Genomic DNA, 16,546 nt, shown 5'->3' with positions numbered 1-16,546 from the left:
TTATGGGAACTTCAACTATGGAGTCATAGACTGGAAGAAGGAAAGATCACATGGCAGGAAGGAAATGGAATTTATACACCTACCGAGAGATAATTACTCGAAGAAGCATGTGATGGAGGGTATGAGTGTCAGATCTAGTCAGAGGATCAGATCTGCCCACTTGCCTGTGGTAAGATTTTGACAGCTAGTAAGTAGCTGTCATTTTTTTTTTAAATAAAAAAATAACTTTCTAAAAACCTTTTTAACTTTAAAAAACATGAAGCACTACTTACTGATTAACTTACAAGGACATATTAAAAAAATTGGGGTCTTGGATGAGTACATTTTTTGCATGGCAAGTAAGAGGAAGAATGACTATGGAAGGATAACCTCAATGAGTGTTGATACAGTGAGGTGACAGAAGAAGAAGACAAAATAGTTGAGTTACTGAGTGACCATTTTGCAAGGGCATATTATCTGAGTGAGGATATCGCTGTGATAAGAGACGATATGAAAACAGAGGTTGATGAATTTGAGGTACTCAGAATACTGCAGAACCTCAGAATAAATACAGACATGGGATTAGATGGAATATTAAGCTCACATTTTATGAGAATGTGCAGGGAAATTGGCAAGGAAATTAAACATCCTAATCATTAGTAGAAGGAGGGCAAAATAATTCCTTTGCATGTACGAGGCTCTAAGACTGAAGTAGCAAATTATAGACCAATCAGTATCTCAGGAGTGGTAATAAAAGTACTGGAAAAGCTACTCAAAGGGAGAATTCAGGAATGGGTGGATAAGAATATAAGGGGCAGCATGACTTTGTGGAAGGTTCATCATGCCTCAGTAATTTATTAATTTTTTTATGATAGTGACAGTTCAGTTCGATAAAGGGAATGGCTACATGATAATACATGCTGTATTTTGAAAAGGCATTTGACAGAATACCACATGAACTCTGTTACACAAATTAGAACAAATGGGGATAGATATCAAACTGGTGATATGGATACAAGGATGGCTGATGAACAGATAAGAGAAAGTAGTATATGGAAGAATAGAATCCTGAAAAAAGCAGATGACCAATATGCCACAAGGCTATGTTGTGCTTGGACCACTGTTGTTTAAATTTGTACATAAATGAAACAATTTGAAGGGAAATATTGAGCTGTTTGTTGATGATGCAAATTTGGGAAAGATAACAGTTAATTGAGGTGACGTGGACAGCTTGCAGGATGATTTAAATAAGCTAGCAGTATGGACAAAAGATAACGAGTGTCAGTTTAATGTGAAGAAATGCAAAGTTATGCATTTTTGGATAAATAGAACAAGAGCTGTGTATCTTACTGATGGAACTGTACTCCAGGAAAGTGATGAAACTAGGGATTTGGGGATGGTAGTAGACAGAAAGTTGAAGTTTAGAGGGCATATTACAAAGGTTGCCAAAATGGCCTATGAGCCACCTTGGCAACCTGGTTATTGAATCTTTACAATTTTTCTTTGTAAGGCCTTGATACATCCAATTTGGATTACTGTTCAGGTCTGGTCATCTGGTTTTTTTTGGAATGAGGAAGTAGTGGAGAGGATCCAGAGGTGAGCAACCAAAATGATGAATGGCCTATGAAATGCTCCATATGAGGCTAGATTGGAGTTTGTGGGAAAAAGTTGGTTGATAGGCAAAAATAGGGGAGGAGGGATGTGATAGAAACATTTAAGTTACTTAAAGGATTTTATAGAAGCGATGCAGAAGAAATATCTCGGCACTTTCAGCACTTAATAATAACATTTCCTATGCCTTTTGCAGATTTATACTTAATTGATTGGTGAAAAACCATCCATTTGAGAGATATCCTGTTTCATTGCCGTTTCTTGTCACCAGGTTCATCCTTCTCCCTAAAAAATTAACATTCTGCTCACCATATTTTCATATATTAATATAAAATAAAATTTCATTTAGCAAATATGGCATAATTCCAGAAAAATTATTGACTGATTTATGCCATGTTTTTGATGATCACATGTCGATAATATCAACCATTTATTATCACATATGGATAAAATCAGTGATATTACACATCTCATGGTAATGAGCAAATTCTGACATAATGCATGTGTAGCTTGTATAATTAGCAGATATACTAATTAAAAAACTACTAAATAAATTTTCTTTTTAAATTGCTGCTGCTTGTTAGCAGCTGCATCCCTCACTGATAGGTTGAGATATTTTTAAATTAATTTTTTACAAGCAGAAGCTGGGATTTGGACTAAGAAGGCAGCTAAAGTATAGAACAACAAATACATACCACTTCTGTGAGATCAACTAATTCACCATCAGTTGGAAAAAATTTTTTTAATAAGTATATTAAAATTATTTCTAATTAGAATAACCACACTAGGTTTGCCATAGCAATAATCTATGACGACATTATAAACTATTGTGGCAAATCCAATATGCTACAAGTTATATAGAAATCTTATTAATGGTGAGGATGGATCTGAGCATTTGAGATACATCCTCACCATTGCTCAAAATTCTTTAACAATCCATCCCCCCCACTTTCCACTTCACTGGCACAGTGAATATTTTTATTTTATTTTATTTTTTTGTGGTGGGTAGGTCAGTCGGTCAATTAGTAGCAGTTTTCACTTGCAAAAAGTTTTGTGAGGTTCAGAGACACCATGCTTTAGGTCATGCAACCACTTAACCCTAAATCAAAAAGATCAACAAAATCATTTATTCATGTTATTGTATCACAGTGCAATTTATTTCAATGTTTATTTTGTTTTTTTAACCAAAGCACATGTTACACAGCCAACTGTATGACTTATAATTTAAGTATTTCTCGTAGACAAGCTTATAGGTTGGTTCTGCATTACTAAATCACTTAAGGAATTGACAATGTATATAAGAATATAAATTAAATTACACTTTAATAAATATTTTTGATATTTCGGTAAAGTCACGTGCACATAGGCACTACAACACAGTAACTGAGAATGAAGTGAGGAAGCTATTGTTCTCCTAAAAGTCATGATGGTGTCCCCTAGAGGGCTATGTAAGTGTTCTTGGCCGTTGGGCTGAAGGTCTGCTGATGTAAGCCTGCCAAATTTGGGGCAGTCTCATGCATCCAAATTTGTTGAGGTTTGGAGAGTTTCTTAGGGCTGAGGCTGATTCCATGAATAGTCTTTCGAATTTGAACTTGCTACGGTGTATTATTGTAGCTTTCTTCCACCATATTCTGTGGCATGTATCCAGAGCATGGTCTGCAAGATCCGAATGGCTGTACTTGTGAAACCGGATGTAGTCCTTGCGCTCCGAAATTCTGATATTTGCTGTCCTGCCTGTTTGGCCAAAGTAAGACAGTTTACAGCTGCAAGGGACCTGGTATACACCAGATAGGTCTAGGGGAAGTGGTTGGTCTTTAGTGGAGCAGATAAGGGATGCCAATTTTTTTCTGTATCGTCTGTAACAGGAGGCCGTCATGTTTTTTTAAGATTTTGGTAATTTTTTCTGAGGTGCCTCGGATGTAGGGAATGGTGATGGATTTAGAGTAATCCTTGTTGTGAAGGGAGGTTGTGGTTAGTTAGTTTCAATATTTTTTGGATTTTTTTTTTTGGGGGGGGGGTAGCCATTGGCTGAGAAAGTGTTGAGGATGTGATTTAGTTCAGTGTTTAGGGCGTTGTTGTTTGAACTGATTAGTTTAGCCTGTTGTATAGTGTTTTCACTACCCCATATTGTTGTGAGGGGGAGGGGGAATTGTTGGTGAATGAAACTGCTTGTATCGGTGGGTTTTCTATAAACTGAGAAAACCAAGGTTCCATCAGGCTGGCGGATGACTAGTGTGTCTAGGAAAGGGAGGCTGTTGTTTTCCTCTTTTTCCAGAGTGAACTTTATTCTAGGGTGTTGGTTGTTTAAGTGTGTTAAGGAGAGGAGTGTATCAGAGCTATGTGGCCAAATAGCGAACACATCATCAACGTAGCGAAGCCATATTGTTAGTTTTTGTGTGGCAGAGGCTAAGGCTTTTTTCTTCAAAGGTCTCCATTAAGAAATTGGCCCTCTATTTGTTTGTAGAATTTTCCCTGCCAAACGAAATAGCCTGAGTTCATTGTGAACTGAAATAGGGCTGAGACATCGGGAGGAAATTTAGCTTGGATTAGCTCTAAAGTTTCCTTGAGTGGGACATTTGTGAATAAGGAGGAGATGCAAAGCTGACCATTATGTCAGTATGTTGGAGTGTAAGGTTTTCTATGCTGGCTTTGAAGTAGGCTGAGTTTTTTATGTGTGATGGTGTGTTGCCAGTATAGTGTGCGAGTGCTTTGGCAAAATGTTTAGCTAATTTGTATGTGGGGGAATCAATGCCATCCACTATGGGACGTAATGGCACATTTTCTTTATGTATTTTTGGGAGTCCATAAATATGGGGGGGGGGGGAAGGGGTATAGAGTTAAACGGTTTTACTAAAGACCAACCATTTCCCCTAGACCTACCTGGTGTATTCCAAGTCCCTTGCAGTTGTAAACTGTCTTACTTTGGCCAAACAGGCAGGACAGCAAATATCAGAATTTTGGAGCACAAGGACTACATCCGGTTTCACAAGTACAGCCATTCTGGTCTTGCAGACCATGCTTGGGTTACACGCCACAGAATACGGTGGAAGAAAGCTACAATAATACACCGTAGCAAGTTCAAATTCGAAAGACTATTCATGGAATCAGCCTCAGCCCTAAGAAACTCTCCAAACCTCAACAAATTTGGATGCATGAGACTGCCCCAAATTTGGCAGGCTTACATCAGCAGACCTTCAGCTCAACGGCCAAGAACACCTACATAGCCCGCTAGGGGGCACCATTAGGACTTTTAGGAGAACAATAGCTTCCTCACTTCATTCTCAGTTACTGTGTTGTAGTGCCTATGTGCACGTGCCTTTTTTGTAAGTTCCTTTTGAAGATGGTAACGTGACTTATCATTGTCAATTCCTTAAGTGATTTAGTAATAATTTAAGTATGTTTTGAGACAATCTATTATTATTATAGTAATCCACCATTTATCTCTAACCATGGTGGGAAGCAATTTGCCATTCTGATAATTGAAGCATCAGATAAGGCGAAGTAGAATTACCTGGTGTTCTACAATAATAGGTTTTAATTACAGCAATCTACAATACTATTTATCCAAGTTTAATGTTCCTTCAAATGACCAACCCCATACATGGGGTTGGTCAACTGAAGGAATATTAAGGTTGGATAAATAGTATCGTAGATTGCTGTAATTAAAACCTATTATTGATCTGATAGCAATAATAATGCTCTAGAGAGTACAAACTATATTAATTTAAATATTCATTAATCTGTTTATAGTACATTTAATGCAATGGCAGAAATATGATTTGGGCCATCTCATAGCAAACTTTAGTTGGTTGTAGAATGGGATATTGAACACTTTCAAGGATCCTTTTCAGTCTGATGGTTTCCTAGTATGGCCAATTTTGCAAGTGAAATAACGCAAGCTGGTAGCTCATTCACGGCAGGGCCTGAATTTAAATCCCAACAGTCATTTACTTTTGTGTGTGTTGGAATATACTGAATGCATAGTATTTCAGGCATTTCCCCTGCCAATTCCCAAAAAATAAAAGAACATATTTTGTTAAATATCCTGCCCTTGTATCATTGAAAAAAAAGCTAACAATATTACGAAATAAATATGATAATGGAATAACATCCTACACATTTTTTTAATGGAGAACAAATTCTGCATCAAGGGACATATGACAGCTGTGATAAGCATCATATCATCTTCTATTGCTTATGATTTTTTCTTAAAATCATAAGCAATAGAAGATGACATGAAATTTCTTTCCACTTCAAATAAGGAAGAGTGTCCTTATTTCACTGATGAATTCTTTTAGGATGTATAATTAATATCATGGAGCTATTTTAAGATATAGTCAAATATAGTATTGATTATTATGGATGTTGATGCAGCAAGAGATGGACATTAGTTCATGGAGCATCTGCCTTAATCTTGTTCTGCACTTGGAAACACAGTTGGAAGAATAACAGAACATGTGAGGAATCTTTATAAGGACTTTTTTCCCTACCGAAGGTGAGTTAGCTAGTTTCATATAGTGATAGCAGTTTTTTTTCCACCAGAAACTTAGGTACTTCTAACCACAACTTGGACAAACCTGCCAGAGAATACATGCAATTAAGACAAAAATACGATGTAGTAAATGGTGTACAGTGGTTCTGGGACTATATGGAGGTGTCATATAATAATATAATATTTATTTATTTATATTATAATATATATATATATATATATATATATATATATATATATATATATATATATCATGGCAATACTATAAGAGCTGAACTAATTATGGAACATCTTGTGTGTGGTAAACAAAGTACCATTCTTGTTTTTGTTTGACTTAAGCACTGGTGTTTATTATTGTGCAACACCTCCAAGGACTCATCATGGGAGGACACTTTATTCCATACAACCCACGATCTCCAATACTTAATCCTCCATCTATACACAATGTCATCAACAACGTAATTAGTAGTATCACATCAGAGTTTTTAAATACTGTACATTTAGACATCAGTAATAATTTGTAAAAAAAAAAAAAAAAAAAACTGTGAATACACATAGAGTAAACAATGTTTAAACAAACAAACTGAAAGTTTCTCCAAATATTTTCAGTGTGAATAACTGCAAAAGTACATTACGAGTTTATGACAGTTTCAGGTGCAGTTCGTAAGCTGCAGGTACTATTGTAACCCATGAAACAATAACAGTAACTTTTGATGTTTATTTATTTATTTTTTAAATATATATATACACATATCAGGATTTTATTGGAGGGGGGGGGGACAAAAAGTGCTTTGAAAGAAAAATAATTTTACATTGCAACTTAAATACAACTGATTTTTTCTTTTTTAATTAGTATTAAATAATAAATTCATATCTATCAATAACCAGCCTGGTTGGCTGAGTGGATGGTGTTTCCACTCTAATAGGGTGTGGGGTTCAAACCCCGCTGTGGGCATGGATATTTGTGAATATTTTTCAGTGGTAGATGATTTCGTTGCCCAGTGAGACCACCATCCTGTTCATTGGACTGAAGTGGCTAGAAAAAGATCAATGTTTGGCCTCTACAGTAGTTTCCAGATGATCTAACTGTCAGGCTCATTCATGGTATATCAACTTATTAACAGGTTTATCTTTTTGGGGTGGAATTCACATAAAATAAATTAGATGTATCTTTATCAAGAAAGCATTTTATATTCCCTTTTGTCTTTTGTGATAACCCCACAAGATCCACTACTTTACAGTGTAAAACATTAAATGCACAATAAAAAAACCCAACAGACATATGTAAACTGCATTTTAAAGGCAATTGTACAAATAAAATTTCTTCTGTATTATTTCTAGTTATGCTTATGATACTAAACTAAGTACATAAATTTTCTGTTTTGCATGTACATTCTCTTATTCATTTTAAGTTTATTATTATTTTTTTTAATAGGTACATTACATTTCATATGCTTGTTTTTCAGTAAAAACAGGCATATGAATATTAAAATGTTTCAACTTCACTTATGAAAACGACTACAGTTCAACTTTTGGTAACTATTCTAAATCCAGTGCATATTTCTTTACATTTTATAACTAAACATATTATTCTACCCTTCCAACAACAGTTGAGACATTCTGCAGTTTGAGCAAAATAAAATGTGTATCTTCCAGAAGTAGTGTATTTTCCATTAAAAATGTAAGCTATTTACGGTTAACTTCAAGCTAAATATGGCATTGCAGGTGTGGACTAGCATATTGTTCACTGTAGGATACAAATTGCTCCAAATACAATCATTCTGAACACTCGACATCTAATTACTTAGTTACATTTCCTTAATTGAACATAATGAATATTATGAAATTAAGTGCATTGAAAAAGATACGTAAATGTTACTTTTAATCATTTGCCGTAAAAGCCAGTCTCCTGAATACTCCATAACAGCATTATTGATAATGTGGATATGAGAGGAATAAACAACGATGCATAAAAGTGCTAGAGAAGTTTCTAGCTTCTGATTTCAGCTTATTTCTAAACTGTAGCTCACAATTTAGAAATCATGGATGACTCATGATTAATATCAACATAAAATATAAATTTAACAATAGATAATTGGATCAACACAACCCACATTTATTAACAAAGATGAGAAACAATTTTTTTTTAAAAAATTACTATCAACTGTTACTATAGTGAACTTTAAGAATAGCACTGGTACAAGGGGACTTCATACTTTTTGGTAGTTTATTATGTAATGAACTACTGCTATAACAGTGTTTACTATAGCAAGAGGTGATTGTTATTTTATACTTCATCATATGTAGGAATGTATTTACATAAAACAGCTAAAAGAAATAGTAATTTTAACAGTTGTTTATGAGCAATGTAACTTAATACATAATTTGTTCAGTTTTGTGCAATCTGGTATCTCATACTAATGGAAGACAAGTAAGCTGAATTACTTTCTAGTTTATTAATGATGTCAAGAAATTATCTTCTTCTTTTCATCCTTTATCCAAGTGGTATCATGAAGCAACTTTACAACTGGGCTGCTTGTATATAGAGGATAATGACTTCACATCAATTGTCTTAGTATTCCATAATACAGTGCATATATCCTTACAGACATGTACAATGCTATGCATTATAGGAAGGGCCACCACCCAGACCGGTTTTGACTTTTATTGAGGTCTCAAAGGAGAAAATCTTAACTTATAAGTAGAAAGAAATAAACTGGAAGAGGTTAAAAAAATAAATTACTTAGGTCCCACTGATGAGACCTCAAAAAAAGTTGAAACTGGTCTGGGTAGTGGCCCTTCCCATAATACACAGCATTATACATGTCCATAAGGATGTATGGATATGTATAATGTGAAGTCATTAGTCTCTATATACAAGTAGCCCAGTTGTGAAGTAACTTCATGTGCAAATAAATGCTTGCTTACACTTGGATAAAGGATGAAACCAAGAATATAATTTCTTGGCATATTTAATGCATCCTTGGTTATTGTATAACCAAGTGAAAAAACTTTCAACTTTCTAATCATATTAAACTGGAAATGCAATGCTAACATTCGAATTCATTTTCATTTCATAAATGTTAATTTTTTTTTTAAAATATAAAAATGCTTTTCCCCATGTTTTATGTCAGGAATTATATATATATTTTTTAAATTTCAAAATATAAAACTAAGTTTCTGAGGCATACTGTGTGCACATAAACATGCACAAGAAAATTTGGAATTATTACCTTATGTATTTAAATAATATACTGCTGTCAATTAAGGCTGATAAGTAATTTTACAGTAGAGGAAATTCAAACATCAAGAAAAGAACAATTCATGTTACCATTCCAATATTTAATATGCAGTTTCATTATTGCAATGAAAATGTTTGCACGTTATCAAAAATCTTATTTTTTAAATTATGACGAAACAAAGTTCTAAACAGACATTAGTCAGTTATTTTCAGTATAAAGTACTTTTATATAGTTCATGTGATCTTACAAATTAGAAACAGCATAAATGTGTGCATGTATATGTGTGCATACACACAATACATAGTGCTGACATATAAACAGAGAGAGAGGCTGCTGTGGTATTAAATTTAAATTAATAACCAAAGCCTATGCAATTGCTATTTCAATCTAATTTTCTTTTCAATTTTAGTTCTCTCTCTCTGTAAGTGTGTATCATCAGAATCAAATCAATATGACAACCACAATTACCTATAAAACCAGAACTAATGAAGTAAGTCTGGTGAGATCACAGATCACTGCAGTTTATCTCACAGACAAAGTTGGTTAACGTATATTCACATTGAGCGATAGGGACCTTTCATCTTTAGATACTGCAAAATAAAAATGACACATTTAGCACTTTTACATGATTATACAAAAAGGCATTAACTGAAGTAAAAATTTACTAACAAATCAAAGAAAAGAATTTTAATGATTAATGCATGCTGTACTTACAAAATAAAATTACATTAAAAACCCAATGTTCATCTTATTTAAGAATAGCATCAATATGTTGAAAAATAACAGCATCATGGTATGCTGACTGCATATAGCAGCAGAAAACTTTTGGCTAAAAAATGATAATAATAATAAAAAAAAATACTGCCAGAAATAACAATTCAATGTTCAAAATGCTGGTGCAAGAAGATGAGAATCAGAAGAATGGTTAACTCACTTGTGGAAGATTGGGCATAACGTGTAGACTTATCTTGGATCTCTGGAAACATGTAGACACAAAAAAATTTAATAATGTTTTTTTAATGCCAATACTTCAATCTGAAACTAACATATCATCATCATCATCATCAGTGAACAAGCAATTCAAAGGTACACCAATAATGGTTTCCAAATGCTACAGCAATACAATATGACTCACGGTAAGGTATGATATACAAAAAAGTTTACTGCTTGAACATTATTAAGGATAAGAATTCCTAACTTTAGATAAGGAAAGGTATTCTGGTATAAATTAGGGTGGTGTAATAGTGTTTCGACATCTTCTTTGAACAATTGCTCACAGTTAAATTGCACTATTAAAGTGCTATTACAGTCTTTTTTTTTTTTTTTTTTTTTTTCAAATAGAATGTCCTGTTTTTTTTTTCCAAATAGAGAAAAAAGGCAATCACACTTAATCTGGTCAACACCAGGAAGGAAGAAAAGAGCCAGTTTATCATTGGTGGGAGACAACAGGTATAAATGTTGGAAATAAATTCCATCTTTTAAGGAACTGATTCAGAAATTCCTGCAAGATACTGAACGGGAAAACACCATACAGAGTTCCTGGAGACAGGCACGTCAAAAATGCACCGAATCTTCTTTTAGGTGAAACCATTCTGCAGCACGATGCTTGGAATGGTTTCAAGATCTGTTTAAGATCATCATCAGGTGTGAAGCAGATGTGTGTTTTATTAAGTAAAGACTGAATGATGCTTATTTTTTGAGAAGGATGACGAGTTGAATCTTGTCATATGTAATGGCCAGTGAAAGTAGGTTTACAATAAACCTACTCAGAAACTATTAATACACCAGATGGGGGCACAGGATAGGAGAATGTTCAAGAAGGCTAATTTTCCATGGTGAAGCTGATACAAGGGTATAATACAAGTTGTGAATTTTGGTTAGGAAAGCAGGTAGAGCTGCTTCAGATTCAGGCCAAATGGCAAAAACATCATTAATAAAGAATTTAAAGTATGGTTGTACTAGGGAGAATAAGAAGTCTTCCAGATGTTCTAGGCAGTAATTACCTAAGGTTGGAGAAAGAGAATCTGCCATGGTAGTAAGTTCAACCTGCTTGCTAAGTTCATTTCTACTGACAAAGAAGTCTAAGTGAATAACAAAATCAAACAGTTTAACTAAATCTGAGAACTCTTGTGATAACAACTGGATGTCAAACAGACCATCATGTCAATGGGCTGTAGGGATATATTTTTATTTATTAATTTTATGAATTCCATGAATTTTTCACAGAACAATGGGAGCAACTAAGAGACCTTCAACAGAATACTTAGCAGTGACAACCCAATAGTTGCAGAGTTTTCAGTTCAAATACCACAAGTTAGCCAATTTCATATTGAGAAGGGAGGGGTTTGCTCTCATAAACTTAGTTTTTTTTTTTTTCCCTCCAGCAGTGCAAAGTAACCTGACAACAAAATGTACTGACAACCATAATGAAAAGGAGTTAGAAGTTTGTTGGAGACTAGGGACACTGGTTATTTTTCAGTATAATATTTTGCAGTCCATCATGTATATGTGCATTCACTAAGTATTCTCTAAGTATTAAAATATTACTAGTAAAAATAAATAAAAAAAATCATTTATACTGTTTATTCAATTATTAGATCTTATTTACTATGTAAATAATTATTACGTTATTTATAAGAAAATAACTCAACGTGAATGTTGTTTGTCATTACGTAGTGCATGCAGAAGGAAAGATGCATTTAATCCTCAAATCTGGTTCAACATCCATTTCTGTATTATTGTATATATATTTTTTAAGAACCCCATAGTCGAGAAGCTGGAATTCACACAGGTATGCTGTAACAAAGGCATTAGGAAGCAGGTTGCTTTCTTTGATATTTGTGAATACCAATTCTGACAAATCAGTCAAAAATAAATCAAGGAGAGTTTATCAAAAAGGTCTTTGAAGGCAGTGGCACAGGAAAGTTCAGTTAATGAATCCATTTCTCATTCATTCATTCATATTTCTTCATCTTTTGCATTAACAGTAAACAAGTTCTTGATCCACATTTTATAAGCATCAGTTGGAGGAAAATATCAAATGCTTGATTCAAGCCATAAAATGATGTTCTTTTCAGCATATTTCTTGCATAATTCAGTTAATGTAAAAAAAACTTTTAGCCCACCAGTGAAGTTTTTTTAAATTTTTTATTGTTGCTTTCACTTTTTTTCCTGCAGTTTATGTCAGCACCTTGCAAATTTATATTTAATTCATTTAATAAACAAAAATATCACATAAGTAGGCCACCTTTGTTAACTGATAAAAACCATTAAACCTGTTGTTAAATTTGAAAAGAACATCCCTTGCAATGTGTGTGTGTGTGTGGAGGGTGGGGGAGGGGGAATAACAACAAAATTTCATCCTTCTAAAATGAAGGATGAAGTTCTGTTATTAAAATACTCCTTAAAATATGAGTCATTTCAAAATGCATGCCTTTGATAGTCATCTAATTTTAAAGTACTGTAAAACAAGCAACATTTGTAATCACTTCCTAATTCTTTCACAAACCAGCAAAGATACCGGAATTTTATGAGATGAAAAAGCATGCCTCTCCATATGAAACCAGCTAACTTATTTTCACTTCAAAAAGTTCTCAATTTGCATTCTAGATGCGATTCAAACTCAGGTCTTTCCATGGTGAGAACCTGGCATCGACTGTGCTATGTGGTACTCGATCTAACACATTTTACTATTCGGAACCACTTTGAACTATAAAATCATTAATTAGATTAAAATTTCTGTTAGCTATTATTCTTAACTGGAGTAGTTTGCAAAACAAAAAACCATGAATGATGCCTTTACAATCATATCTTACAAGGCATACTGGATTGCAATTATCTGCACTATCTGTGCTTTCATCCACTATTTTGAATTTGATATACTAGAGTTTCTTATTTTCACCCCACCTCGTTTTTTTCTTGCTTTCCTCTACATGGGATGTAATGACTTTTAGTACAGGAAGTATTAACTTATCATCAATGGAATGCAGCTACCAAGTCTCTGCAATTAGATTTGCAATCTTCATAAGAAGCCAAACCAAATTTTCACAGGAAAAATTCATTAAAAATGCATCCTTCATGCCAATTCTGAAAGATGATAATTCATTTTTCTTATTTAGGAAAACCTTTGTTGACATCCTTGAATACTCATGATGTTTGCATTCCAAATGGTATTTTGGTTATGATGGTTTTATGTACTCAACTGATAATGCTGTATAACAGAAAATGCACAACAGCAAATGATTAAGTTTTCATCGGAAGAACTTAGAAAATGATCTCTTCATGATATTTCTGAGAAGATGATTCATTTTTCTTACTAATTTCTGAATCAGGCTTCAAATACCCATAATACTGTCAGGTCCAAGAAGTTCTGGATTTCTTATCCTCTTATCATATCAGGTGATGTGCAACCCTAGGGTTGCACATTATATGATATGATAAAAGGAGGACAGGTAGTATCAAAAGTCTGTGTATGGAGTTCATGCAATCTGTTCTGATTCCCTTCTATTAGCGGAATTAAATGAAATAAAAACCGCTTGTGACTAATGGTTATAACAAAACGGCCATCCAGCAAATTATCAATAGTTATCATTCCTAAGCCAAATAAGATATGAAAAGAATTTCCATACTGTACTTTACAAGGATAGCTGAACAAATAGCATAGATTCTACGCAAGTACAATCTATATGCTGCCTGCAAATCAGTTAGGAACCTGTCTTCTAACATCTACCAAGGAGAAATTATCAATCAAACCCCCCCCCCCCCACCAGCCAGGTGCCTAGCAAGTGTCCTGTTGATGTCAACTTTGTTACTTTGGACGGACTTTGATGTTCTCTTAAGATTAGAATCGAAGAATATCAAGACCAAATTAAATTTTTCTCCCAAGCCTGACCTTGCTTTCCATGCCATTAATGATAGACAGAGTTCTCTGAACCAAACCAAGATTCTTCATTCCAATAGATTTAAATTTGATTATCTGTTACCTGAAATTTGTGAAACCTTACAACACTCTAAACCTTAAATGTCAATCACAAAGTTCTGAGAAGTTGACTGTACTAGCTGTTCATTATTTATTTATTTATTATTATTTTTTAAAAAATATTGATGAGGTTATTTAATTTTTAGTTACAGAAGCTGTCCGGTTTGTTTGTTTGAACTCGAATAGTAAATTTTCCTGTCAAATCAGCTGGGACCAAAACATGAGCTAGTAAGCATGTGCTACATGACTCATATTTTGTGATTCAAGTTTTGAATGCAGTTAACTGATCTCTTCTCTCCCTGATGATGTCCATGGAAGAAATATACTGGAGATTTTAATAAATGCTGTTTTCACCATGCTGATGTTTAGTGGATTAATACATCTATAGATAATAAATACTAACTAAATTAGTTCAGTTAATAAATTATTATTAACCGACTAAACCTTTTAGCTTAGTCACCAAGGCATCTTCATGGGCACAAAGAAAAAACATCAATCATGTGCATTCAAGCACACTGGCAAGAAAGCAAACACAGAGAGTGTCTGTGTTTGCTTAACAGTGGGATTCTACAGCTGTAACTGCCCCCCCCCCCCTTTCATCTATAGATACAATGATGGAAACTTACTAAAGATCTCAAGATGATGGTGTTCCAGATCTTTGGCAAAGCGAGACAGCCGAATTTGTTAAGAATTGGCATATGTTGTAATTGTGATGCTGAGGCAGATTCTAGGAAGGCATGGTCTGCTGATCTAGAATAGCTGTAGTAACCTACAGCTGTAATAAATACTTACTAAATAAATTTAGTTAGTACTTATCATCTATACACGTGTTTATTAAAGTAGTACGATAATCAACATCTAAGCATCCATACTAGAAACACTATTTTTTCTATACATGGGTTAACCATCTGGGTATATCGCAATATATCAGCACATGATCAGTCTAATAAGCAATGGAACTAGACTAATTGTGTATTTTTTTTGTGTGTATTTGCATGTTATTATTTTTTTTAAATAGCAACTCAACAAAAACAGAAGCCACCAAACTTATAAACACAATGACACCATAAGCAGGAAAGCGATTAGAGAGAAAGGAGGAATATGTTAATGTGTTTCTTGACGAGTTGGAGGTTATATTGATTGGACAATGGTATGGAAAAGTGTATTACAAAGAACAAAGGTGGATGGAATGAAAGAAGTGAACGAGAAGTTGGTGTGATAAATTTGGAGATGAATTGTGCATTGTTAATCAGCTGGATTGAATTGTTTTGAATTATGGCAAAAGCAATCTTAGTATATCACAATACACATCAGCAGAGTTCATCAATGGAACTAGCAGAAGAATTGGATAAGACCAATTCTTATTATTATTTTGTCGATCTTATTCTCAGATCGACAGAATAAGTAACAATTACTGAAACAAAAAACAAACAAACAGGTGAGATCTTTCTAAGCAGCAAACAAAAAGTAGTATGGTATTCAGCATTAAATGCAAGGATAATCTTCTTGAACAGCAGGCAATATCAAGTAGAGTGATGTGGACAAATATCAGAATGGGAAACTGGACATTGAAACTTAATTGTGTCTATGGATCCAGAGAAGACTATTAAGGAAGAAGTGGAGGCATTTTGCAACACCTTAGAGAAGGCAGCTGACACAATGAAAAAGGAAACGTTGATCCTTGTTGGGTATCTAAACAGCAGGGTAGTGATTATTAGACATATAGAAATGTTTTCAGAAAAACTAGAGAAAAGAGCAAAACTAATAATAATGGTATGTGCTGGATTTCTGTTCAGACATCGATTAATTATTACTAATACCATGTTCCAACATAAAGATGTGTGTTGTTATTGTTGATAGCACTATCTTCATGATGGTTCTGAACACATGAGTACACAATACTTGTGTTATTTAAATTTAAAACTGGAAGCGATCACTATTCAGTTTTGAGCAGGATAAAACTGAATTTCATACTCAAAAGAGGAGTGTATAAGAAAGTTTTAAAACAAGTAAAAGCTGAGAAGCTTTCAGATGTAAACTGTAAACTAAAATACATATTCTTATTCGAGAAAAAAATGAGAACCAAACCTTGGAGATTCAGTGATAAACCCTGAAGAAAACGTTGATTGATTCAGTAACAGAGGCATGATGAGGTTATCTGCAAGGATAAAAAAAATTAGAACTCTGTGGTGGACTCAGGAAGTTAAAGATGCAGTCAAGAATAAGAAGAAAGTGGATCAAAGT

General features: G+C 33.9%; 1 protein-coding gene across 1 annotated transcript in view; it reads right to left on the bottom strand.

Annotated features, from left to right (window-relative positions):
- Positions 1-6,606: 6,606 nt before the first annotated feature.
- The window catches only part of LOC150108627 (uncharacterized), a 327,730-nt gene continuing 317,790 nt past the window's right edge, over positions 6,607-16,546 (bottom strand). The window contains exon 13 of the mRNA XM_090390495.1: positions 6,607-9,914. Within this exon, the coding sequence (XP_090246621.1) occupies positions 9,879-9,914 (36 nt within the window). The 3' untranslated portion in view covers positions 6,607-9,878. The remainder of the gene's footprint in view (positions 9,915-16,546) is intronic.

Source organism: Typopeltis vanoorti, chromosome 3 (genome assembly GCF_054136105.1).
Source record: "Typopeltis vanoorti isolate ZY-2024b chromosome 3, IOZ_Tvanoo_1.0, whole genome shotgun sequence".
Classification (NCBI taxonomy): domain Eukaryota; kingdom Metazoa; phylum Arthropoda; class Arachnida; order Uropygi; family Thelyphonidae; genus Typopeltis; species Typopeltis vanoorti.
This window is presented reverse-complemented; position numbering and strand designations above follow the sequence as displayed.